The 25,960-nt window shown below is 53.6% G+C and overlaps 2 protein-coding genes across 2 annotated transcripts in view; one reads left to right on the top strand and one right to left on the bottom strand.

Moving 5' to 3' along the window:
* ACSS2 (acyl-CoA synthetase short-chain family member 2) overlaps positions 1-13,864 on the top strand; it is a 67,113-nt gene extending 53,249 nt beyond the window's left edge. Inside the window, exons 10-24 of the mRNA XM_019473476.1 lie at positions 488-563; positions 2,008-2,122; positions 3,713-3,751; positions 5,652-5,789; positions 6,044-6,214; positions 7,090-7,223; positions 7,789-7,921; positions 8,359-8,415; positions 8,722-8,802; positions 9,254-9,362; positions 9,506-9,574; positions 10,795-10,971; positions 11,785-11,859; positions 12,071-12,217; positions 12,250-13,864. Of these exons, the coding sequence (XP_019329021.1) occupies positions 488-563; positions 2,008-2,122; positions 3,713-3,751; positions 5,652-5,789; positions 6,044-6,214; positions 7,090-7,223; positions 7,789-7,921; positions 8,359-8,415; positions 8,722-8,802; positions 9,254-9,362; positions 9,506-9,574; positions 10,795-10,971; positions 11,785-11,859; positions 12,071-12,198 (1,502 nt within the window). The 3' untranslated portion in view covers positions 12,199-12,217; positions 12,250-13,864. The remainder of the gene's footprint in view (positions 1-487; positions 564-2,007; positions 2,123-3,712; positions 3,752-5,651; positions 5,790-6,043; positions 6,215-7,089; positions 7,224-7,788; positions 7,922-8,358; positions 8,416-8,721; positions 8,803-9,253; positions 9,363-9,505; positions 9,575-10,794; positions 10,972-11,784; positions 11,860-12,070; positions 12,218-12,249) is intronic.
* An 872-nt stretch (positions 13,865-14,736) lies between these two features.
* GSS (glutathione synthetase) lies at positions 14,737-25,855 on the bottom strand. The gene is made up of 12 exons (XM_009284583.2): positions 25,710-25,855; positions 24,267-24,412; positions 22,711-22,786; positions 22,012-22,151; positions 21,738-21,854; positions 21,199-21,279; positions 19,889-19,966; positions 18,471-18,537; positions 17,631-17,825; positions 17,354-17,435; positions 16,850-17,039; positions 14,737-16,040 (listed from the first exon to the last, which is right to left on the bottom strand). The coding sequence occupies exons 1-12, from the start codon at positions 25,836-25,838 to the stop codon at positions 15,917-15,919; spliced, it is 1,425 nt and encodes a 474-aa protein (XP_009282858.1). The 5' UTR covers positions 25,839-25,855; the 3' UTR covers positions 14,737-15,916.
* Positions 25,856-25,960: the final 105 nt, after the last annotated feature.

Raw genomic sequence — 25,960 nt, 5'->3', positions numbered from 1 at the left:
CCTAATATGAGAATTCCCTCCCTTCCCAATTTCAAGGAAGTTTCTGTTGCAACTCTCACCTTGTAAAGCAAGGGGTCAAGAGAGGGGTAGTGTTTGCATGTAAGCCCACTGCATTTCTCCAACTGTTTTTTCCAATAGTGCAAAAATAGTGTTTTTATTAATAGGTCCATGGTATGGAAACGACCCACTAAACTTTGCAATCTGTGTTCTGGCCGTGTTGGATTATTCCCCACAGAATATTCCCAAGAGACTTGTCGGGTCAAATTGGAACCTCTCCCAGGAAAGGAATGTCACCATTTCTCTTGGCATCTGTTTCTCTAGGCTAAAAGGGCATATTAGGAAACCTTTCCCATCAGCTGCCTGTCTGCTTTCCCTCACTCCAGTGCATGAGCTCTGCTCTGCCCTCCTGAAACTGCTTTTTGCTTCCAGCTGTCCCAGGCTGCCTTGGCTGTGAAGCCCCTCTAATGTTTTCCTTATCATTTTGCAGATGCCTTTTATCGAGGGGACAAGCTGATCAACTTGAAGCAGATTGCAGATGAAGCGCTCCAGAAATGTAAAAACAAGTAAGTTCGGATTCCCTTGTAAGAAGGGCATTACTGCCGGAATCTGCTCCTGCACAAATGGAAATGGAAGTTTTCATAGGTGGGCAGACTCTGCGGCAGGTCAGACATGAGCTGCACTACATGAGCCTTTCAGAAGTAATACATGCTTTGGCTCCCTCGTCTTAAAAATATTTTCTTTTAACTTTTCCTCTTGTCTGTTCTGACCTGAAGGCCCACATGTTTGATGGGAGGATTTGCTGGAGACGGACTGATCCACCATTGTTATGGCCCATGGCAGATCTCCCAGTTCTGCAGCAGCAGCAGCTCTTGGAGTGGGAGGGAATAATGCACCGCCATATCAGTTGTGAGCAGTCAGACACAGTGCCGTGGGGCACGTCAAGATGAGGCTTAAGTCTTGCTCCAAAGCCACTAATTGAACAATAATGAAATAAACCAGAAACGATTCAAATTTGGGAAATGGCTGTGTAAACAGGAACAGGCACTCCAGTTGATGTGCACCAACACGTGCACAGGATCAGGGCCTGACTGCACACAAGTATATGGTGAAACTGCTTTATTTTTTTAAGCACCGTCACTGAGATACTGTAAACCATAAAGAGAGAGACAGATCTATCATCAGGTTTTACAGAAAGGGAAATAATCATGGTGAAATGACTTTGCCAAGCTTACAGACACAGTGTCTGCGTAGCTTGTATGAGACTGAATGTGGTCTTGTAGGTTAGATCAAACATGAAAATTTAGGGCAGATAGTCTGCATGTTAGAAATTCAAACTCTTTAAAAGCATTTAAAACTCTAAAACTCAAAAACATAAGTTTATATGTCTGTAAAAGATACCTGGGAGGACAGAAGTGATCCTGAAGTTGGGAATTAACTGATGGAGACAGTATGTTGGTACCCTGACAGGACTGAAGGGAGATAAGATCATTTTGTTTGCATTATAGGTAGGTTGTGTTTAGCCCTCATGAGGGGACAAACACCCACTCTTTTCCTTGATGTATAAGCTGGCTTTGGAAGCCTTTCTTCCTCCTGAGACAGACAGTTGGTCACGCCTAGGGATGGGAGCAGCCACCTAATATCTCCTGGGTGCTGTGGGAGGTCTTGTTCATGGTCACAGGCAGGCAAATTTGGGATTTGTAAGGAATCTCCCCAGCAGTGACCTGTGAGAGGTGCTTGTAGGATCCCCGCTTCCTCCGTAGGGATCGCGCCTGATAAATCCCCAGTAAGCTGTGCACAGACCTTTCCTATTCTCCGAGCTCTGTTCCTCTGGCTGGTGTCCCTTGGCAATTCATGGCGTGCCTGGAATTTGCATGGCGGCATATGCTCTAGCTCAACAACAGCAGCTCAGGGCCCCTGCTCTGCCTCCAGTGCTGCCTGTAAAGCCCACGAAGGGCAGGCTTAGCTCCTGCCTGAACAGCCTGGTCTGACAGCTCCTGCCTTTCACAGGGGTTCCCCTTTGAAAAAGTGCATCGTGGTGAAGCACCTGGGGAGGGAAGAGGTAGCGGTGGACGGGACGTGCAGCAAGTCTCCCCCTCTCAAGAGACTGTGCCAGGACGTACAGGTATGCTCCTGGAGGGGTGAGAGGGGGGATTTTATTGCTATGGGCCTGAGCCCAGCAAATCAATCAGTGCAGAACCACTGCAGTGCTTCCCTGAATACTCCTGTTCCTGTTTTCTACCCTCCTTGCTGTTGTTGCATTGCAAGTGGTCTGAAAAATGGTTCCTTTACCTTGCCAAGATCCTCTCCGTGCTGCTTCCTTTAATACCATTGTTAGCTGCCAGCCCCCAGGACCCCTGAGAGCACAGCGGGGTACATCTTCCAAAGCCACTAGGAGAAGGACAAGATGCCCGTTTTCCTCTGCCCAGTGAAAGACTTTTCCTTCCTAACCCTGGATCTGTCTCCCCTTTTGTGCGAAGACCAATGCCATCCTGTGCTGTAGCTGTGACAGTGGAAGCAGGAGAGGAAAAACAGGAGATTTGTGCTCGTGGCGTGGGTTCAACACAGCCTCCCAATGTGACAACAATCATATGCTGAGAATAGTGCAGTCTCTGTGTAGCTGGCACAGTAACTGTGTCAGCTGTTGGGGCTGGGGCTTTCCCTTGCAACTGAAACCAGATGAAAGGATGTGGGCCAGAGGCATGTGGCGAGATGGGGGCTGGAAGGAGGAGAAGGTGTCGTGGAGCCGTGGCTGCCTGCTGAGCTCCTGAGGCTGGCGTGCAGTCCTGCTGTGCCCAGCGGCTACCTGCTGCCTTCATCTGCTTAAAAGGCAGGTTGCTTTCAACTACGTAACAGCTCCGTGTCTTGCAATGGTGTCTTCTGTCCCTATGTGTTTGGTGATTATTTGCATTGGGTTATCCCCAGGTTGCTGCTTGCTCAGAAATGGGTTGTATTTGGGGAGCGCATTTGAGCTTTGGGCTCTGCTTTCAGAAGAGATGGTCTGTGCACATCCCTGGAACAAAAAGTCCAGCAGATTCTGTATCTTTGAGTTAATTTTCCTCGTTCAGCTGTGTTAATTTTATTGGAGTATTGCTCGGTGTTTGCCAGCCTGGCTGTGTTACATTGGGCTCCTCTGCCCCTTCTCTTGTGAGGGCAGGGTAGCTGCAAAGGGGTGGGAAGACTGGAGCAGACCAGTCTTCCTGCGTGAGGTTTCCCTGGTCGGGCGGTTGCAGAGAAGCCTGTCCCTGCGCTGGTTGCTGTTGGTAAGGTGAGGTTATTGTGCAGAATGTCCCAGGAGGAGGCTGGACGGGGGTCCTTACCCTTTGGCTCTTGCCGCTTTACTCATTCAGACACTTATTTAAGGATTGCTTTCCCTTGTGAGTGCGTTTTTACCATGCCGTCAGCCTGTGTAACACTATCGGACAGTCCGTGGGCCGTATGCCGGCTCTGTGCTTCTGTACCCAGCTGGCTGCGTGCAGGGGGTGGCCTCTGCGACCTGCCACGGAGGCGGCGGGTACCCAGGGAAGGTGATGGAAACGGGCAGGCTTTTGCTCAGAGGGCACCTCCTGGCCTGGCCCCGGATCCAAGTGCTCTCCAGCCTGCTGGGATGGGTTCCCAGCATCCGGACCTGTGGGCTTCCAGCTCCCTGTGTGCAAAGCCCAGTGTGGATCCTCCGCTTCTCAACTTTCACATCCTCTTTGTGGATTTTTAACAGGAAAAAAAGACTGAGAGCTCACAGAGACTCCGTCCGAAGGTATTTACATACAGCACTGCCTTTCTCCTCGTGGCACCTCCCCCCTGCTTCCCCCTCCGGCACTCCACCTTCCTAACCGCTCCGGCTCTGCACGGCCACATGTGCCTTCCTAACTGGAGTTACCAGCAGTTGCATGTTAGCGATAGATACTACTTGCCGCTTGGCCAGAGCCTCCCCATGGTTTCGGGGTGAATGCAGTGCCACCAACTTTGCTGCTGGAAACAAATCTGCATCCATAAAAACCCCTGAGTGCACATCAGTGTGCTGACGGGGGGGAAATGCAGAACCACTGGGATGTGCTGTCAGCGTTCGGATGACGGTTCATCTCTCTGCCTTTTAAAAGCAGCTCTTGCAATGCACTTCCCTTTGCGGTGAGGCTGGCAGGGATTGCCTGCAGCTTCCCAGCTGTGGTGGCATGCCGTGGGCAGCAAACCTGGAGCTCCAGACCCAACGTGCAGACTCTGCCCACCCCATCCAAGGAGCCGCGGCATCAGGACCCCACGAGCAAGCAGGCAGAGGCAGGCCTGACCTCAGGAGCTGCGTGCCATGCCATGGGTCTGACCTCCTCCGTGGGGCAGTGGAAGTTGAGTGCTAAAATGGAGGGATCCCTGAAGGAGGGATGCAAGAAAGCAACTGTTGGATGGGCTGGTGTTGAGCCTACCTTGGGCTTGTTTGACCTGGGAGCTTGCCGGTGGAACAGACTTGTAGAAACTGCTTCCCCAGGTAAAGCCAGGAGCCCTGGTGATCCGTGAGAGCTTTCCAAGTGGGCTCAGTTATGCTGAGCTGTCAAGCAGCTAGTGTCCCCTGCACCACACGTGCAGGATTTGCGTGCTGGGCTGTGGTGTCCCAGTGCCTCCAAATGGCACACGAACATCTTTAGGGCTGCAGAGAGTCACTGTGTGACCCTGTGGCTGCTCTTCATGCCTCCGTGCACACTAGCTGAGGGACCTGTGGGGACTCTGCGCAGGCTGTGCCTGCGCAATGGGCTCTAGCTCTGCAAGGAGAAGATGTGCTCCAGCTGGGAGCTGCAGGGCTCTGGGTCAGTGTGCCTGCCTTCGCAGAGATGTGGAAAGTGGAGGTCTGTGCTGAGGCTGGGGAGTGTTACCTGCTCAGCTGCCCCCAAGCTCCTCTGAGGAGAGGCAAGAAGGTCAGGTGGAGATAGGTCTTGCACTGAACTGTGCCACCCCGGAGAGGTAGCTAGCCAGCACAACTCTTGGGGTGACCTCTGCCCACCAGCCACAAGTGTTGGTGGCTCTGTTACAGCTCTGGCATCCTTGAGCAGCTCCTTCGGGTGGCCAGTGCTGGGTGGTTCTGCGTTGGAGCAGTCACTTCTTATCAGGGTAATTACCTTAAAATCCAGATAACAGATTTCTTTTTTGGGTCTGCAGGGCCAAGCAGTGTGAGCCTAACGTGTTTCTGTTTGTCTCGGGCCATGCTGCCATAGGGGTCCCTGCAAGGTGTGCGGGACAGGTGGGTGTGTGGCTGTGCTAAGTGAGGCTTGCTGCTTTGCTGTTCAACTGCAGCTCAGGGCAGCCCAGGAGGGCAGGAGGAGCCTGTTTGCTGTGAGAGTGCAGAGCAGCTGCTGCTGCAGGCCCTCTCCTGGCTGCGGCTGCTGAGAGGGATTTATCAGTGTTACCAGTGGTTTGGAAAATCTGCTTCAGGTCTTGCAGCCAGACCATGTTTAAAGGTTTTCCTTGTGGCTGTGGGCTGCAAAAAAGAGCTTCTGGAGTGGGAGCTGCAGCTCTGGTGCATGGTTTGCAGCAAACAGCTCTGGGGCAGAAGCTGTGCTGTGAACATCTGCCTCGATGGTCCATCGGGGGGTGAGGTTGGGGTTGCACCCCTCATTGCCCCCCTCTCTTGCTTTTGGGTGGGCCTATTTCTAATCTTCTGCTTTTCTCAGACCCCCTGGAACACAGCCGTGGACATGTGGTGGCACGAGCTGATGAGCAGTGCCAGCACGGAGTGCGAGCCCGAGTGGTGTGACTCGGAGGACGAACTCTTCATCCTCTACACAAGTGGCTCAACAGGGAAACCCAAGGTATGCTTCCCAGCTCACTGCCCACAGGGCCGGGCTGAACCACAGTAACACCTCAGCTGTGGGAACTGGTGAGGGTCATGTTGGGAGGCCCCAGTAAGAAGAGGAGCCATGGAGGCCTTGGGAAAGGGGCTGTGCTGGTCATTCCTGCTCAGCTGCTGTTCAAGCTCAGTGGACTGGTGATGCTCAGCTTGGCCTGGGAGGGTGAGGGACCTGGTGGGAGTTTGCCCTGACAGTTGCGTGCCTTCTCCTTGTAGGGTGTGCTGCATACGGTGGGTGGATACATGCTTTTTGCTGCCACCTCATTTAAATATGTGTTTGATTACCAACCTGAGGATGTCTACTGGTGCACAGCTGACATTGGATGGATAACGGGCCATTCCTACCTCACTTACGGACCCTTGGCAAACGGGGCAACTAGTGTGTTAGTAAGTGCTGGATGGCAGCTGGGTGCTTTTACTCCAAGGAAGTGGAGATCGTGGTGCTGAGCTGCGTCCCTGCATTGCTCTGTGATGAGCGTGCTTCTCACTTGTGTGCAGTGCCCTGGGCTCTGTGAGGAAGGATGGCGGTCCCCAAGGAGGGCATGGGTGACCGCTCGGTGGCAGACAGGGGGCTAGTTTGTGTGTGGCTTTTGGGTGGTTAATTTTTCAAATGCTCCCTTGTTTCTTTCCCTTAGAAGTACAAGCCTTGTGTACCAGGGGAGCCAGGGCTGCTGCGGGGTAATGCGAAAGCTGGATCAGGAGCAGAGAGTGATGTTTTCACTGCTGATGCTGATTTGACAACCTGCATTTAACTCCTGTGCCTGTATCTCCCTTGGCAGTGTACAGCTCTAACTTGTATACAGATCAGGGAGCCAGAGGCCTGTGCTCAAGAGTCCCTGGGGGAATGCAAGCAGGAAAATCACTGTCACGTTGGGGAGCCCTTCTTGGGGTTCTTGGTACTTTTGGTTGTGGTTCTGTCACTGTGTTTGGGCCTCTCGCCCTTTACCATGTGGGCAGGGTCGTTTGGGCTGGTGGGACTGTGTCACTGTGGTAGCCACCCAAGTGCCTGTGCTGCTAGGGTGTTTCGGGGGACATTTGCTAGGACACCTGGGGTGGGGTGATGCCAAATCCATCCCAAGGAAGCAGTAAGAGAGGTCCCTGGACTGGGCTGGTTTCACTGTGTGGTGCCCCTGGCATTCCTATAAGGACATGCTAGGGTCCAACTGCTGTTCCCTGTTGCTCTCGGCTTCTCCTGCTTGGGAAGGTGCGGCAGGTCGGTAGCAGTAAGGACCGGCTGTGTCACTGCCCTGTCTCCTGCTCAGTTTGAAGGTGTCCCCACTTACCCAGACATTGGGCGAATGTGGAGCATCGTTGACAAGTACAAGGTGACCAAGTTCTACACAGCACCCACAGCTATCCGGCTGCTGATGAAGCACGGGGAGGAGCCCGTCAAAAAGTGAGTGCCAGTCCCCAGTGGCACAGGGATCCCTGGCTCTGGCACAGCCAGAGGCTCTCGATGGGGGACCAGGGACCCCAGCTTCCTCGCTGAGCAGCAGCTTCCCCAGTGTGTTTTCTGAACAGACCAGGATCTTCTGCCTTCTACACAGCAATATGCAGGCTATGTTTCTGCACTCCCAGCACTAACTTCATTATGGCACTTCTGAGCAGGTCCTCCTCTTTCACCGTAAGCTGCAGCTAAGCTCAGAGACTGCAGGTTCTCCCTGCTCCTAACCCAAAGCTCACGGAGGTGTGCTGGGCAGAGAGCCCCTCCGCGTGCTGCTCCTTGGCCCAAGGAAGGGAAGGAGCAGAGCCAAGTGGGAGCTTGGAGTGGGAGACACCAAAATCAGAGGTCTCCTTTCTTTCCCCATGGAAGAGGGCTGAGAAGGGTCTGAACTATGCCTGGAAGCCCCAAGTACACTTTGGGTAGCCCAGGGGTTGCTGCAGGCTCTGCTGTGCAGCAGGCTCACAGCTGCTGCTCTCCATGGCCTGCTGAGCCCCTGCCAGCCCCCTCCTCTCTGCAGGCACAGCAGGAAGTCTCTGAAGGTGCTGGGGAGCGTTGGAGAGCCCATCAACCCTGAAGCCTGGCTGTGGTACTACTGTGTGGTGGGAGAAGAGAGGTGTCCCATTGTGGACACGTTCTGGCAGACAGAGACAGTGAGTACTCGCCTGGTTGTCCCTGGGACCTCTCTTTCCATTATGCTCCCTGCAGGGTGCCTTTGCAGATTTGCTTTGGTTCTATGTGGACTAGTTGTTTTGCTTGCCCAGGAGACTCTGGTGTGGCCTGCAAGTGTCTCCTTCTCTTCTTTCTTTCCTGGACCTCAAACAGGCTCTGAGGGGAGACCTTCCTCTCCAAAGGGTGCCTGCCAAGGTCTGCTCTGGACCCTGCTCTCCTCCCTCTCTTTCTCTCCCCCAGCAGCTCCAAAGCTTCATGCCCAAACACAAGCTCCCTGTCCCCTGCCGTATCCTTCCCAAGGCCCCATCTCCACAACTGCCCCGAGCAGCCTGGGATGTGATGTGACCAGAGCCAATGCGAACAGCTGTGGGATGGACTGGCATGGCCCAAACTCACTTGCTTTTACCTCTCTTCGCAGGGTGGCCACATGCTGACACCCCTCCCTGCCGCCACCCCCATGAAACCGGGCTCTGCTGTGAGTACTTGTTCTCCCCAGGGGCAGGGAGGGCTCCCCGGGGGCACTGCAGCAGCAGCTGGCACTGTCTGTACCACAGCCTGGTGGTTACCAGCCTGCCAGGGTGGTTGTGGGACAGTGGTGCATGCAGGGAGGTGGCCACCACCCAAAATCCCAGGCCTGGCCCCTTGCAGCTGTGCTCACAGGCCCCCATGTGCCACAGCCTCTCCAAAGCTGCCCTTGCTCTGCCTTGCACTCCCTCTGGTTATGAGGCTTTAATGCGTGGGCTCACCTCAATGTCTCCTTGCTCTCTGGTCCCCATGGCAGACGTTCCCCTTCTTCGGTGTGGTCCCTGCCATCTTGAACGAGTCGGGGGAAGAGCTGGAAGGAGAAGCAGAAGGCTACCTGGTAAAGAAGGGCTGATCTTCCCCACCCTCCCCTTGTCCGTTCCCTGTGAGCACCGGGACCTTCCTGGTAGTATACACGTGTCTCTGCTTACTCTGGGTCTACACAAGGAACCCCCTTGGGTGATAGGAACTCCCTTCACTGCCATAACTCACTGGGAGCTTTATGCTGTAAACAAACTGTTCAACTGATTGTTAAATGCAGTTGCACACATGGGCAAGGCAGGAGGACGGGAACAACTGTTCAGCCAAGCTCCTTCCCACATGCCAAGCCTGGTGAGACTTCCCCAGTAGATCAGCGCTGGGCAGCAAGTGTCTGAGTGTCATCACTCGTGGCTGTCTCTCTGGCATCTCTATCACCGCGTGCAAAGACTGCATGCTTCTATTGCCGTAGTGCAAGGCCTGGGTTACTGGTTTTCCTCTCACTGACTCAGGTCTGCATTTTTCACCATCAGGTATTTAAGCAGCCCTGGCCAGGAATAATGCGCACGCTGTATGGAAACCACCAGCAATTTGAAACCATATACTTCAAGAAGTTCCCTGGGTACTATGTGACAGGCGACGGTAAGATTGTCCAGGGAGTGTGTGGCTGCAGAGGCCTGGGGACAGCAATTTAAATCTTGCCGTGTCCTGGCCTCAGAATCCCTTATCAGTTGCTCTAAGAGCTGGCACTGCTTCCTCACGCTGTCATTTCTGGCTATTTTTAGGTTGCAGGAGAGATAAAGATGGTTATTACTGGATCACAGGGCGAATTGATGACATGTTGAATGTTTCTGGTAAGAACGAGGTTTGTCTTCAGTGGGGACCAATGTGCTTTCTGACAGTAGTTGAGAGAGACACCTTGCTTTACGGGGGACAGTTCTGCATCCGTGACTCTGCCCAGCAACCTGTCCTCAAAGTGGATCTAATTGCTGGGTCAGGGTTATTTCTGAGACAGACAAGTCTGTGACTTGGTGACTTTCTGCATCATTTCCTCTGGAGACAACACACTGGAGGGAAGGAGCCTTCTGTAATCTCTTAGAGGAGGTCCTTAACCAGTCAAGGTGCCTCTGTGCTGAAGGATTTAGGGCCACAGGGAAGCACAGAGGTTGGGCAGGACCATGTGGTTCCTAATCCAACCTGCTGCTCCATGTAGGGCTAACCTCAAAGCTGGATCAGGCTGCTCGGAGCTGTCTACAGAGGTGGAGATTCTCCCACCTCTCTTGACTGAGTCTTTGAGATTCAGTTGCTTCTCAGCCCACCATTTTCCATATACTGCCTTTAATAGCTCCCTTCCTCCTTTCCTGGAGGCTGTAGCCTACAGGTACTTGCTGCTGGCTGTGAGATGCTGCTGTACTTGTCGCTGGATCAAACTAGATCCTTTCATCTGACCAGCAGTGCTTGATCCTCCACCAGCTGATCATTCTGGGAGTTGACCACCTTCCCATGGTTTCCTGTGACAGCAGTCCCAGGGTGGAATGTCAGAGTGCAGGTACAGGAGCAGAGGTGTACAGGAGTGAGTTGTGCCCCTGCCCCAAGATGTGGAGCGTTGTTTCATCTCCCCATGGTGATGAGCTGGAGCAGTGCATGGCAGGGCCGGTTCCTGGGCTCTGCAGATCCAGCCTCTTCCTCCTCTGCATGTTCCAGCTGACCATGTGGGCAGGTCTCCTCTTACCAAATCCAGCTCCTCCTCAGCCTGTGCTTTGTTTAATCCCATGGCTGTGAACAGCTCGGGATCTGTTAAAGAAAGAAGCCTAAAGGTGGGAGGGAGAACAGCCAGGGGAGGTGGCCTTGCTCTGCAGGTGAGTGATATCTGGCAGCCTTCGGGGCAGCTCAGCCCTGGACTGCTGAAATTAGTTTCTCTCTCCAACTGTTGTCTTTTCTCAAATGAAATCGATGCTCTCAAACCTATTGTTTAGGGCCTTTTACACCTGCAGACCTCTTCCTCCCAGCTGCTGGGAGGCTTCAGGACCCCAGCCCCGTGTGGGTCTGTAAAACTGCCTCTCCTTGCTTCCAGGCCACTTGCTGAGCACTGCAGAGGTAGAGTCAGCCTTGCTCGAGCACGCTGCCATCTCAGAGGCTGCGGTGGTCAGCCACCCACACCCCCTGAAAGGCGAGTGCCTCTACTGCTTCGTGACCCTGAGAGATGGCCACGAGTTCACCAAGAACCTGACGGATGAGCTGAAAAAACAAGGTGGCAACAGCCAGATATTTGGGAGGTTATGTGGCAGGGAGAGGGAGGACAGTGCTGGGCAGGTGATGGAGGGGTTAAGGGCTTGGGTGCTTGAACGAGGGTGCGTGTAGTCTGGGGAATGCATCATGGACAACTGTGACAAGGTGCCCCCTCTGATTAGAGAGCACGGCTGGCGAAGACTAAAATTAGTTCTCCCGGCCTTTGGCTGCTCATGTGATGCCATCTCTACCTCTTGGGAGTTGGCAGCCGCGTGAAGGATTGGGGTACCCGGCAGGCTTTCGTTTGCAGCAGTGCTCGCGTGTGTGGGCATGGCTCCCACAGCTCTCCCTGGCAGATTTTGACTTGCTGTGAGGATCGTTCGGTTGCTTTGGGGTGGTGCTCTGGGTGTTTGTGCTCTGGTCTCAAGGGAGCTCTTTCATTGCCACAACAGACTACAGCATTTAATACATGAAACGGACCCATGGCAGTTTCTTCTCTGTAGGAACCCAACAGCGAATCAGTCCTTGCTCTATCAAAATGGTGATAGTGATTGGTGTAGCCATTATAGAGGTTTCTTGAAGATGGAGAGAATAAAAATGAGTGCTCTTGCCTTTGGGAAGATGTGCTTATAGCCCCGTTGGCATTGCAGGTCTTGCTGCCCCCTCCCACAGCCTTGAGGCTGGGATGCAGCAGCCCTAAGCACTGCCCTACCAGGTTCCCCAGGAGCTGGGCTCTCCATGCCTTAACTTGGTCATCCTGCCTGAAAAGGATGTGTGTGGTATCTCCTAGTACCTACAATGAAAATCTTTTTTTTTTTTTTTTTTTTCCTTCTAGTCAGAGAAAAAATCGGACCGATAGCAACGCCTGATTACATCCAGTATGCCCCTAGCCTGCCCAAAACCCGCTCAGGTAAGGGGCCCAGTGACAGTGCTGGGGAGGACTGAGTAGTTCCTGCCAGTGGAAGGAAATCAGCCCTAAATTGCTTGTCCAGGGCTGCTCAAATTCAGGGGGGAGCAACCTCAGGGCAAGCAGGATGCTGCAGGTCTGGCACTCCCCGCTCCTGCTAAGGATGCTTGAAGAGATCCTGACTCCTGCTTTCCTTTCATGGCTGTCATTACAGGAAAGATTACCAGACGGATATTACGGAAGATTGCCAAAAATGACCAAGATCTAGGAGACATCTCCACTTTGGCAAACCCGGGCATCATAAAACATCTTTTCAGCAGCAGATGTGACACTAAAGAGTAGCAGCATGACCTGTCCCTGCTGAGCAGAACTGTAGCAGCAGCACTGTCCTGATGAGCAGGTCCCTTGAGTAACTGCTGTCTGCCCTGGGAAGGAAACCTTCACCTGTTGAATTGAATGTACAAACGTTACGAACGAGGGAAAAGCTGGCTCTGGAGAGGCTGTGCCTCACTAGCATGTCCATGCTTTGGAAGAGTGTGTGCATCATGTTCCAGATGGGTATCACACATCTGAGGTTCAGCCTCGTGCACGGAGGGGCTCATCCTCCTCCCTTTTCAGCTCCTCGTTCTTGATTTTTAATTTTTTTGGGGGGGGGTTAATTAACTTTTTCATGTAATTGAGGGACTCTGGCACTTTGCGCACAGTGGGAAGGAACTTTGGGGGTTGGAGGGGAAGTGGTGCTGGAGTTACTCAATGCAGGCAGGCAAGGGAGGTGCATCTGCCACTGCCCACGTGCCAGCTAAGCTTCCTTTTCTACTTGGAGTGCTGCAAGCTGTGGGAGAACTTAAAAACACTCTCACATCATAACTGTATAGCTGAGTTTTAGTCTTGCATCCACTGTCCAAGCCTGCTGCTAGCAGAGGTCCCCTAGCTGGAAAGGGAGTGTGGCAAGGCTTAAGGGAGCTCTATGCTTTAAACAAGTTTTTTAGAGCAGTTTGGTACCAAGACCTGCTACTTCTGAACTGCATGGTGCCAGCTGGTGTGTTTTTCCCAACCCAGAGGCCTTCACTGGCCATAGACATGGTCTTGGTCTGACATGCTCCACAGAGCACTGCTTCCACCAGCTCACAGCTGAACTCACAGGCTGTTGCAGCTGGATGCTCCTTTTGTGTCCTGGGTGCTGTTGATACTAAAGGATGGAGGGGAAACCTTTGTTTCCATGCAGAGGCACCTTTCCCATTGCAGGCAAACCAGGTGCATGGTCCCATGACCATTCCTACAGCAAAGAAACCAAGGCAGGCAGGGCTGTGTTAATCCTCAATGATGTTTTCTCATCAGGAAGAAAATGGTGGAAGATGTTTAAAGTTAGCTTTTGCTTAAATCTGACATGGGTTTATGATGATGATGAGAGGAAAAAACCCCAAAACCTCTAGCCTGAGAGCCTGAACCTCACAAGGATACTGCCAAAGCTATTCTTCTTCAAATGAATTACATTTAACTCCAGCCCTGGGTCATGCTGGGAAATCCCTCCCCCTTGTAATGTCTGTATAAAAATTGCATGTGAACTGTTCAATTTTGCACTTAAACCAAAGGAGAAACGGGCTTTAAAACTTGCTGCAACAGCTGGTCTGGCGAGTGCCAACATACAGGCTTTACCTGCAAACTGAGCTGACTTTTGGCTGGGCTGGAAAGGATGAGGCAACTGCCTCTGAGGCTGGTTGCTCAGGGCAAGTGTTGCAGGTGCTCTGGTGGGCTGTTGTCCAAGTCTCACTTCTTACCTGCTGCTCTCACTGGCATGGCACTTGTCTGTGATCTGTAACCTCAGTGTGTGCCAGTGTCCCATGTGTCCCCCACAGCTCTGTACCACTGGATCGTGCCACCTTGTTGACAAGGATTCCTACATAATCTCTCCGCCTCTCTTACTCTTTGTCTGCTATGTTGTTTTGGCTGGAAACAGCTAGAATTTTATGCAAAATGCAATAAAATTCAAGAAAACAAAATGGAAACAGGCTTAGAGCATGTGCTTGGGTTGTAGGTGCTTGTCTGCTGTTGAGTCTAGGGGAGATGGGGGTGCTCAGACATTGCTGTTGTACCTGCCATGCCATAACCGGGGTAGGCGACTGCCAGTGCGACGCTCTTTCATGGACTGGGAGTTACAGGCTGTGACTCAAGTCTGCTGCTGCTCTGCACTGGGGCAAGGGCAGAAGCTCTGGCTCCAGGGCTGGAGCCTGTGCCTCAGTTTCTCCCTGGTCTCCAGCCAACATTGTTCCACTAAGGCTCATGGAAAGCACAAGACAGCGCGACGCCCATCTGTCATCAACCCCCTTACGCAGGACCAATGCCAGGGAGACAGACAAGCACCCAAGGAGGCTCGGGGCTGTTGATAGCTGCCTCCCCTCCACGCCTGGTCCTCACCCAGGCACAGCAATGGATACCAGCCCCTGCCTCCAATGTCACCTTTGGCTCAGGCCTCACCAGCAGCTGCCTCCAGCAGCTCAGGGGCCCTGCTACAGTGCTCTCCTCCTGCTCCTCACAGCTGCATCTAACCTTGTGGCCCTTGCTGCTCCAGCAAACTGCACAGTCACAGCGCCAGGCTGAGAGTGTTTCCTCCCCAAGCCTGTCTTACCTGGCACCCCCCCACACCAGCAGCTCTCCATCCACTGGTTGTGCTGGGCCAGCGCTGCAGAGCCGAGTGCCAGGATACATCTCCGACAGGGTGCTGCGCAGCCTTACAGCACCCAGAGCAGAAACTGGTGGGTTGGCTTTAGCTGTCCCCAGTGTGAAGGTACATGAAAGGGCCGTGCACAGGTGTACGGCTGCCCAGACGCCCTGCCTGCCCTTCGCATCTAGTCTCAGACAAAGTTAGCACAAGAACAGTGTTCAGATTGCACGTACGTTTTAATCTCTGGCTGAGGGTACTCAACACCCCCTAATGAAACAACCACCCAGGAATCACAGAATCAGTCACACTTACAGAACTGAACTCTTTCCAAGGTGAAAGATTGCTAACTGAAGCACACAGCGTTGCCACACCGCGGCAATGCGCCCAGCAGGGTGCAGGTCTGTCACTCGGCACAGTCATTCTTCAGAAATACTGGCTTTACACTGCTTCTCTCTGGTGTCACTAAAAGGGTAGAGCTGAGGCTGCCTGGGTGCTTTACCAGGGCACTGCCAGAAAGGCACACCTTTTGTTTCCCCTTGAACTGCTCGGCTGAGGAGGAAAAGGAGTAGAGGAAGAGGCAAAAGCCCATGGGATGGAGAGCCTGCATGCCTGTGTGTCCCTCCACTGCTGCGCTGTTCCCACTGATTCATGAAACCTGGAGGGAGACATGTCTCATCATCCGCTGGTGCTGGTCCCAGAGTGAAGCGCTGTTTGGGAGGAGTACCCAGTCCAACAAAGCAGGAGTTGGGCAAAGCAAAAGCAAGCAAGAGGCCCTTGGGCACATTACACCAGGGCAGCTGTCCCTTGTGCAGGAACCCTGAGGATCCTCAGGCACTGGGAAAAGTAGAAATCAGGGCAGCAGCTGAAGGAGGGCTGGAGGGGCCATGGGCACGTGGAGCTGGGCTCCCCTCTTTAACCTGGAAAGCACTGAGGCACTGGGCCACAATTCCCACAGATGAAGGCTGTTACTTGCGCATCCACCTTTCTCCTCCCATTCCCTAGGCTTTGCGTTTGTGTCTCCAGAAATAATGCAGCATCAAGGAGCACGAAACTGGGAACAGCGCGAGTGCCTGTTCTGCTGTACGTACCCCTGCCCGCAGGCTAGACCCCAAGGGAACACCCAGAGCAATGCAGTCCTGGGAGGTCACAGCTGGGATGCGCATGGGGCAGGGCCCCCTGAGCAGGCAGAGCAAGGAAGTCCCTTCTTCCTGCAGAAGGAATGGCAGAGGAGAAGCTGGGGCTGGGACGCAGGACGTTTGAGCAGTTGTGTCCATGCAGTCCCTCCTCACCGTCCCCAACATGTCAGACCTTGGTAAGTGCACCCTAAGGAGAACATCGCTGTGGCAGATCAGCTCTTCGGGCAGCAGAGGGAGGTGGGCAGGATGGGGCATCGCCTCCTCACACCAAGTAAGGAGTGTCCAGCACTGCCACCCCAGCCGCTACCCCACCGTCTGCGTGCTCAATCGCCTTCGTCCGCAGGAGGTGGCCGGCAGCCTTGTTCATCACCATCTCCTTGCCCTGTCTGCAAAGAAAAGGGCAACTGAGCACCTGCAGAGCAGAAAGCTTATGGCATTTCATCTTGGACAATTTGATTCACGTTCCCTGCCAAAGCGCAGGGCAGGTAACGGGCAAGTAAAAGCCCCAGGGCTAATGCAGAGGTCTCTGCAGACAACAGAGCCGCCCCTGTTTTGTGCCTGCCAGCAACAGTGCCCTTTTCAGCTGGGCCATTTTGGTCTGATTGCTCTGCACACAGGCAGTGTCAGGTTCTGAACGCTGCCAGAGTACATTTGTTTCTAAAATTGTACAAGAAGGACTTTAATTTATAAACTACGGAAACATTTCTATGGGCCCGTGAGGGTTTTAAACAAAAGCAGCAGCTATTTAGGGTCGAACACGACCGCATTAAGCCTTCAGATATTTCTGAGATCACCAGGGCTTCAGAAAGCATGTGGCTGCATCCAGAACCTGAGAAGTGCTCCCAGAAATCAGAGATGAGACACGCCAGTTCCACGTGGCTGTTACACCCATAATGGCCAGCACCAGCTCTGCAGTTTTTCAACAACTCATTTGGCAGCAGGTACAGAGCAGCAGTTCAGCGTCGGAACACGCTGTCAAGGCAGGACATCAACTCAACAACCTGCCCAGGTCCTAGTGCTCAGAGAGCTGCTGACAGGGGCAGAGACTGAATGGTCACGTCTGTCCCCTGTACCACCACCTCCCAAGAGACATCTGCCCTGCCGCTGTGCTCAGACAGCGCAGAGGGAAAAACGCTCCCAACCCAAGTGCCGGCTGGAGCAGGTAACCACCCCGTAACGCAAGCACATTTCTCACCTGACATAGACACCAAAAATACCGAGCTCTGAGATGCACTCGGACACTTGTAGGGGACTGTGAGCCCTCAGTAAGTAATTAATTGCTGGCTGTGGTTTGATCTTATCCATCAAGATGTAGGAGGTTCTCTCAGGGCTGTCTCTGATCTTCTCCAGAACCTGCCTGAGCTCTTCACCATAGAGGTTGTTCCCTGACAACAAAACCAGCAAGTCAAGCACTTCCCAGCACAGCAGAAGCCGCTGGCCCCAGCAGCCTAAACAGACCCACCCTTTGCCTCCCCACGTGCTGCCTGGTCTCCCCACACCCCAGCTCTGGGGCCTAAGGAGCAGGAGCAGCATTACCTTACTGCCATGACTAGTCCTCGTGGCTACAAGCAGCTACAAGCCACCCCACCCCACCTTTCACCCCTCAGCACAGGAGCAGGAGCCATCACAGAGCTACTGCCTCTCCTGGATACAGCACGAACCGCAATGAAAACCCCCACGGACCCAGTCCAGCTCATACCTCCACCTTCTCGCTGCGGCTTCAGCACAAACTGGTCAGGGTCAGCAATAGCCATAGCAGCTATCTTGTCGCCCTCTTCGCCCTGGCAGGAAAGGATGGCAACAGCAAAGTGTCAGGGAGGAGCAGGGGCTCCTCGACAGACCCCTCTGAGCAGGATCAACAGGGTCCCCCAGGGACCACAACAAAGCCCTCTCATCTTCTTAACCAAAGAGAAACATCGCGCAGGCCAAGCAAACGTCTGCATGTCTGTTCCTGCTCCAGCCCCGCTCACACTCACCACATCCAGGGAATAGAGTCCAGCAAACGTTGCTCTTATTCGAGTGACAGCCTCGGCGCGGCCGGGCAGTAATCTCTCCAGCGTCCCTGGCCGGCTCAGTTCCTGCTGGACCTTCTTGGTGCCTGCGAGTTGGGTAGCAATGTCAGGGCACTTCACTGCCCTCGATCTCTCCAGCAACAACCGTGCCTCCCAGTTCTGAGACAGAAAGAGAGCAACCATCCCATCAGCCAAAAAACAAAAGGTTTTCTCCACTCTTTTCTGTTCAGTTATTGACATACAATTTGCCTCCTCCCTCCCTGCCTGGCAGGGATGGGGGGTGGGAATAGCACTCTGGAGACAAGCAGACACGCGTACATGGATTTCTCACCAATTCTGGAAACAGCACAGCCGGATTAGTCCACTGCCTTTGCCTGCACCCCCTCCCCAGCTTGTCCAGTGCTGCCACCTCCAGACAACAGCAAGATTTGGTCTGTATTATTATTATTACCTGCAGCCTAATACTCCTAGTAGAGGACGAGTGTGATCTGTAGCTCAAGTCTAAACCCTTTAAGCAGGTGCTAATACCTGTGTTATTGTACAGAAGCAATTCAGTGCTGCAGTAAGAGGTCACCACATGAGTGGTTATTGGAGAAGAAAGCCACTCCTTTTTCTTACTGCGTGAGCGCCAGGGACACCCACATGCACTGCGGAGTTACAGCTTCCCTATGCTATCAGCCATGTGGGACAGGACTAACGCCACCCAGGACAGGAGAGATGCCCCTGGGATCACAGGGCGTTTCAAACTCGCTGGGCAAGGCCACAGCGTGGGTGGCTTCTCCGAGCAGAGCGGTCAGTACTGACCTGCTGGTCGTAGTTCTTTGGCACGTAGCCCTCTCTGTAGTACACCACTGCTACCTCCTGGCCGTCCCTGGAACAGAAACCAGAAGCATTCACAGAACCAGGCCGGTCCCTGCCCACCTCTGCCCGAACCCCCCAGCACCAAGGGGGCTGCAAGGGGGTCAGGCAGGCAACGCATTACAGCATTTGCCCCTTCTCCTTGGCCTCGTGGGCTGTTCCGCTCCTGGCTGGCTCTGCCAGAGAAAGCTGAGGACTGCAAGCCCTGGCTCCTATCCATTGAGCCCCAGCTGGCTTGCGCTGTCCTGAGACACAGGGAGCTGACACCTGGCCTCTGCCCTGACTAACCAAAAGTCTCAATAATTCAGGCACCCAGCCCAGCAGGGAGGTAAGAACCTATTTTTTTTTTTTTTTTTTAATAGCTTTTGCCACCGGGAACCAGGCCTGGGAGATTCTTGAAGCTGGGAGGGAACAGGGTCCTTCTCCGGTGGCAATTCAAGGCAGGACATCAACTCAACAACCTGCCCAGGCACCAAAACATCCTGCCAGGGCAGGGCCGTCAGCATACCTGTAGCACCACACACCCAAGCTTTGGCCACGCAAACTGCGCATGTGGTCAGGGAAAGCAGCACAGAAACTGCTGGCAGCCCGGCAGTGTGACCGTAAAGGCATTCATCAGTAAGAGGAGAGGATGCTCTGGAGGAAGTACAGTGGATACGCTTTCCCCTTAACTGTCTGGCGATGACAGATGTATTCATTAATTAAACACAGCAGAGGCACCAAAGGTCAAACCATGGAAAAATTAGCCTAACTACAGAAAAAACATTGGCATGAAACCGTATCTTCCTTTAGGCTTGTACAGCTCCAAGCACATTGCCCTGGAAATAGGACAAATGTCACACTTGGGACCAACTGCCAGCAGCTGGAGTCTGTGACCTGCATGTCCTGGCCTCCGCAGGGAATGCTGAGTGCATTCAAAACCAACAGATACCATAAAGACATGTAATGCTTCCTCCTCTAGCACTAATAACCCAGCCCAACTCCCGTTGGCAGAGCATCACGTGAACAGCAAACAGGAAATGTCTTTGTGGAAGCCTCTGAAATAGCCAGGACTTTTCATGGCAGATGTACGTGGAGGAAGTGAAGATCCCGCAGAGCTCTGAAGGCTGCGGCTTGAAGGAGGGAAATTACGTTTCCAGCTGTAAGGGACTGATGGGTGTATGCAAAAATCTCACCACTGTGAAAACAAAACCATTTCAGCTCTAAGGGGAAGCAGCAGCAGCCTGGAGCACGGAAGAGAATGGCTTTCTCAGAAAGTCACTATTTACACTCAAAACATACCACCAGCTTTGGTTGAAAATTCCCCTTTACAGCCCTGTGTGCCCACCACACAGCCAGGAACGCGCACCTTGGCTCATACTCACATATACAGCCTCTTGGCATCATCCAGAGACCCCTTTTCAAACACATCTCTGAATCGCTTCCTGATGACCCGAATATTCCTGTTAAGAGAGGAGCAGGAGAGTCACCAGGCTGGGCATAGTTACTTGAGCTAGAAATCACAGGTGGAACCGGTGGCTCCAGCAAGGAGGATCTGTAGGCTCCTTCACAAATAACCTCAGGCTTTGTACTACAGAGCCAGAGGAATCCTACAGGCCAAACCAGTCCCTGTTCTTAGCACCTGTCCTATGTTTCCAGCCCAAATACTGTAGGAATCGGAACATGTGCCTAAACACCCTGGATTTCTCCATATTCACCTTTCACCTCCTAAAGTGTTTCTAAGAGAAGTCAGTATTTTGGTTTTTTTATCACTACACAACAGATTCACTCACTGTTGGCTTCAAAGCCAAGAGCTGCAGGCTTGGAAGAGCGTCTTCCTGCATGTTTTACCTCCTTCACGCTTTATAGCCTTTCCTCCACACAGCGGCAGTGTGGACTTGCTGATCTGGAGACACAGCGCGACACACCTCCCACTGCTCCAGCAACAGGCTCAGGGCCAGACCTTATCAAAACACCTCCTTCTCCCGAGTCCTTTACTCACGGCCGCGTTGCTTACTTTGCCCAAATCTTTCACAATGGGTTTGATGCTTCATTAATTAAGCTCTTATGAAACACCCTGTACCCAATCCCAAGTCAGAGAGCAAGCAGGACCCTCATTAACCCCACTGTGCTCCTTATTGTCTCGTCTAAGAGACTTGGCCCACAGCAAAGCTACCACTGGTGCAGCTCTGAGGACTACACAGGCACAAAATCAGCAAGGAATCAGCCCTGGAGACCAGAGGCTTTGATGGCTGCTGGTATTTCCAGCGAAGAGCTGGTGAGAGGCTTTGGGAGGTTGGTGAGAAGCCGAAGGCGGGTGCTGAGGCTAGGCAGGAGGCCACCGAAGGAACGCTGAAGAGAGCTGCGTAACAGACCACAGAGGTAAGTCCAAGATAAAGGCTGCCCTGTTACATACCAAGACATGCCCTCTCACAGTCCCAGAAACTATAAAGTGTTTTGACTTTATCCTTAAGTAGGTGACAAAGTAAAAAGCAAACAGATTCTGCACACCTCCATCTTTCCCTGGCCTGCTCCTACGCTCCTGCCGCCACGCCGTGCCTGCTGCAGAGCCTGGAGACGCCCCACACGCTGCCTTGAGGGAAACACCACGAGCCGGCAGCAGTTGGCTCTGCTTCCCTTTTCCAAAACTGTACCATCTCCTTCCTTTCCCATCCCAGGAAAATTCAACCTTTACCTGTTCCAAAGCTCATTTTCTACACATCGCTGATCAAAAATGTTCCTCTGGACTTCCTCCACCACAAACATCACCACAGCACTGGAAGAGATACCAAGGACATCATTAAACCCAGAAACACTCCACGTGCACCCAGGATCACCAGCTTTTGATCTCTGCGATTCAGGCTTCCTGCACTACTCCTGCTCGTTTTCTCCAGTGTTTCTAAGGGTCAGCATGCAAACAGAGAGCAGCACTCATCCTGCGTAATTACCAAACCGGTGCGGGGCATAAGCACAAGGGCAGGAGGAAAAGCAAGCTCTTGTGCAGGGTTGTTGAACCACACAACTCCAGGGTCCCTCTGCACCCCTCTGCCTTTGTGACACAGCAGCCCTGCGTGCCAAGACAACTGCATTGCTCTTCCCAGGGTGCCACAGGCTTTTTGAGAGCAGCTTGTCTAGCAAACAGGCATCTGTCAGAAAGCGCAATTTCAAAACCAAACACGTGCATCCCCAGAGGAGACGAGATAACCCAGCCTCCAGCACCTCCTCTCTCCTTACCTTTGAGAACCATAGAGCTCCCAGGCTTTCGCAATACCCAAGGCAAGCCCTTTCGATGGGTTGTTGGGCAGCAGGCGCGATGCCTCCTTAGACTTTCCCAACATTTTCAACACCTGCCTGTGAAACAAAAAAAAAAAGCTGTAAACGCCACGACAGCCCTTGACCGGACCTAGGGAGCAGGAGTTTGGAGAGCACGCAAAGACACAGAGTGCAGCAGGCCATGCAGTACAGCTGCTGCAGCGCCTGGCGGCACGGGCCAGAGATGTTCCCTTACCCGTGGACCGCCGCAGTGCGGGAGGTGAGGCCTCCAAAGCTGGCAGCAATGGTGTTTATTTCTATCTGCTTCAGAGCCGGTGTCCCATCCACCCCACAGTCAAACATGTAATCAGAGCGGTTTATGCCTAAAAACACAGACTGAAACAGAGGGGAGGTGAAGTGGGTTCTCCTGTTGCCTTTAACTGCAAACCCCTTTGATGACCTCACTTCAAAATCCTCCTGGGGCAGATCCAGTCACCTTCATTTTGATAAAAACTTCTGCAAGACGTGCCCGAGGGTGCTTTGGCCCATGCTCAGGGCCCACTGAGCAAGCCCTCCTCAGTACTCCAGAGGAGTTAACACCACCCGTGAGAGTAAAGGAGCTTCTGCAGGGACAGCCTGTCCGGCGCAGGTCCCGGCACGGCACACATCCTTGCACTCTCCTGAGGCTCCCACAGGACAAGGACAAACCATATTAAATCCTCCCAGTCAAGGCCTGACTGTTTCCAGCAGCACTAACCAAAGGGCATGACTGTCAAATAGGGCAAGGTCCCGAGCTCACAGGCTGTAACCGAGACATCGTAGCGAAGGGAGCGACCAGCCTGACTACGGGACAGTTCAAAGCCCACGGCAGCAAGCTTGCAGACAGAGACCAGGCAATCCCATCGCAACGCAAAGGGGCGCAGCTGCTGACCACTGGGGTCTCCTGCCAAGGTACCTGAGCCAAGCCTTCCTCCAAAACTTGCATGTGGATTCTGAAGAGTCGAGCTGTGAAGTCATCTACCTTGATGGTGCTAGAGAGAAAGACAGACCAGATCAGCCCCTTACACTGTCACAGAGGAACAAGAAAATTAATTCCTCTCCAGAAAAAAACCTTACCAGGGACATTCTCCAGCACAGATAGCAGGGCTGTGGCTAGACCAAGTTCAACAGCACTGTTAAGCATCTCACCATGAATGCACTCTTCTTCAAGGGCCACAGAGCATAACCATAATGCAAATCCAGTTTGCTCAGCACAGCCACTCCACAAAAAGCATCGCTGTGCAGAGGTGATTTCCATTTGCAGGGCAGAGAGACGGGACAAGCAAAAGCAAAGAAATGCAGCAGAATTCTGCAGATACAGGAAAGAAATCAGAAGTTTCTCTGTGCCTCTACACACAGTTCATAGAAGCAGCTTCACGTGCTTCATCAAATTCCCCCTGTCCTGTTGGGCTCCAAATCCCACACACTGTGGTGCCAAGTGCTTCAGTGGCCCTGCTAGAGTAGGTCTGGCTTTTCTTCAGGGTCCCAAATCCCTGAGCTAATTGCGAGCAGCACCTCCAAGGAGCTGCCCTGAGACACTGCGCAGGAGGCGGCACTGCGCAGGCACCTGAGCGCACACAAGCCCCAGGCGCTGCGTTCCTTAACCACAGGTATAAACGTGCCCCCACAAGCTCTGGCTGCAGCCAGCTCTGGAACAGGCACAAGCATTAAAACATCTCCGAGGGGTCAGGCTTCAGCAAAACAAGAAGGACGCTGGAAAACAGTCTCCTTTGCTCTGTCCCGGTGCCAGAGAGCCAACAGCACCTGCGCAGACAGGCAGCACAGAACGGGCAGCAGGAAGGGCAACGGGTTTTGTAGAAACATCAGCCCTACAGATTATAGGGGCCACAGTCAGGGATGGTCGCTCCAGCATAGGGCAACAGCCACAGATAAATCCAGCAGAGTTCACGAGCCAGAGCTGACCAGTCCTCAGCACCCAGAGCTTGCGGGTCACCTTCCCAGCATGGCTAGGAAAGCAGGGGACACAGGGTGATTGATCAGAGGTAGGTGTGGGGGAAGGAACAGACACCTTCTCTTCATAACTGCGGGCAGGCAGCAGAGCTGGTGGTTATCGGATAGCCACAGGCAGATGCAAAACCAGACTAAAAGAGACTACTGAATCCAGGACTCAAAGAAGATTCCAGCAATTTGAATCTAGGGCCCAGGGGCCAACAGCTCACAAGTAAGAATTCACAAGCTCGAAACACCGGCAAAATTGAAGATCATTGCAGGGAGTCAACTCTTGGCCAGATGCCCCATCTTCTAAGGCCCAAGGACACCTCAAAACACAGAGACTTGATGGAAATTAATCTTAGGACAAATAATGCAGCAAAGGAGACAATTTCTGCAGAGGACAGGAGTGCCCACCTCAGCTTGAAGGACATGAACAGATGGAAGGTAGGAATGCCTAAAACGTGATAAATGCTTTGCATTTAAAGTATTTCATTAAAATGCAACATGCAAGAAAGTTACCTGGCCAGAGTATCCTCCAGGAATTCTTTGTTTTGACTAATAGCATCCACCAGCAGGTTAAAATCTTGCTGAACAGCGTACGCTTGTTCAAACAGGACACTTGGTACTGCGGATGGGAGCAGCGTGAAGGGAGCGTAATTCACCACCTGCAAACAAGGATGCAGCAGCAGAGCAGTCAGGTCTATGCAGCTTAAATGGGGCTAAAGAGGTGCTTCCTCTGCTTGTCTGAAGGCTGAAGCCACCCCCAGCCCTCCCCAGTGCACCCTGGAGAGACACAGGGCCTCAACCCTGCTGACCCCTGACTTCTGAGGGCTTTGCTTTACGAGCCGTCTGCGGGGCGCCGTGGACGCAGGAGCAGCTGCTCCAGAGCTCAAGCCGGGCTGAGTGCTTCCCTCTGAAGGATGCTCTGTTTCCACCTTAACTGGAGAGCACGGTCTCCAAAACACCTCAGTTTCAGAGAAAAGGCGAATTTGCCAGTCCTGGGGTTTGGCCATCAGAGTCGCTTCCTTTGATCCCTGCTCACTGAGTCCCAGGGGTGACTACAGACCCCTGGCTCACCCCACAGCTCAGGCACAGGGCCACCCTCAAAGCCGAAATATTACACTAGAGAGAAGTTCCCAGTTCACCTTGATTTTTACACGAGACAAGGGACACTGGCGGTGTATTTGGCCTCTCCTCCCAGGCTCCCTCTTCCTCTCACCCTTTGAGGTTCCCTCAGAGCCCTGACCTGACCATGGGGTTGACATCAAGGAACAGCCCCTGTGGTGGAGACCTCCCTCCTCATACCTCTGCCACCTCCCAGCGCAGCTGCCTGCTTGTCCCCAGGCTCCTCAGGGACCCATCCCCAACAGTGTCCCACCCCTCTTCTTCTGAGACGCCTCACGGCATCCCCCTCCAACAGGCCGAGCCCCCCATCAGCGCCCCTGCCCCAGCCAGCTACCAGAGATTCACCAGAGGTAATCCCAGGCATCAGCCACCCCCGTCCCAGTCGCCTCGTCCCAGGTACAGGGCAAAGGCTGACTTGTAGCTGGGAGCACGCCAAAAACAGAGGCCCCTCCGAGGGACGTTCCCCTGGTTCAAAGGATCGTACGTGTGGTGAGAGGCTGGGAGAGGGATGAGCTCCCACCACCACACACACGCAGGGGCTCCTGGCAATTTCCCAAACCTTTCCAGATCTATCCTTCTCCTTGGAAAAGGGGAACTGTGTTGCAGGGCTGTCTCTCGGGGAGACGCACTCATCGGCAGGACGGGGCGCGAGTTATAGCCCCCGGGTCGCTCGTGCTCCAGCCAGGCAACTGGGTGCTCGCTGCAAAGCGGTGCCCGTTGACGAGGGCTCCGCAAACCCAGGGATGGCAGCCGGCTCCTCCCCACGCTCCTCTGGCTTTGCTGACTCACACCCCGGCCAGGATCGACCGCGTCCCGTGACTCCGCTCTGGCACTTACATCCGAGGCGTTGGGCTCCCCCTCGGTCCGCATCAGCACGCCTTCCAGGAGCGCCGCGTCCACGGCCACCGACGCGGCCTCCTGGATGGCCGGCTCGTTACGCAGGACGTCTTCCCACGGCGCGGCCATGGCCAGCGCTGAGGAGGCAGAGCAGAAGTCACCCACCCGGCCCCCCGAGCCGCACCTTCTTTCCCAACAGGCAGCCTGGCCTCGCCCTCTCAGCGGGGACGGCGGCGGGCAGCCCGGGAGGG

Source organism: Aptenodytes forsteri, unplaced genomic scaffold (assembly GCF_000699145.1).
Source record: "Aptenodytes forsteri isolate BGI_AS27 unplaced genomic scaffold, ASM69914v1 Scaffold215, whole genome shotgun sequence".
Lineage (NCBI taxonomy): Eukaryota > Metazoa > Chordata > Aves > Sphenisciformes > Spheniscidae > Aptenodytes > Aptenodytes forsteri.
The sequence above is the reverse complement of the archived record's forward strand: the minus strand, read 5'-3'. Positions and strand labels throughout refer to the sequence as shown.

Coding starts and splice junctions, on each gene's coding strand:
- GSS (XM_009284583.2), bottom strand. CDS start 25,838: ATGGCCGCGCCGTGGGAAGACGTCCTGCGTAACGAGCCGGCCATCCAG. Junction 22,787..24,266: donor CTGGAGGATACTCTGGCCAG/GTAACTTTCTTG, acceptor CTTTCTCTCTAG/CACCATCAAGGTAGATGACT. Junction 19,967..21,198: donor GAAAATGAGCTTTGGAACAG/GTAAAGGTTGAA, acceptor CTCTCTTAACAG/GAATATTCGGGTCATCAGGA.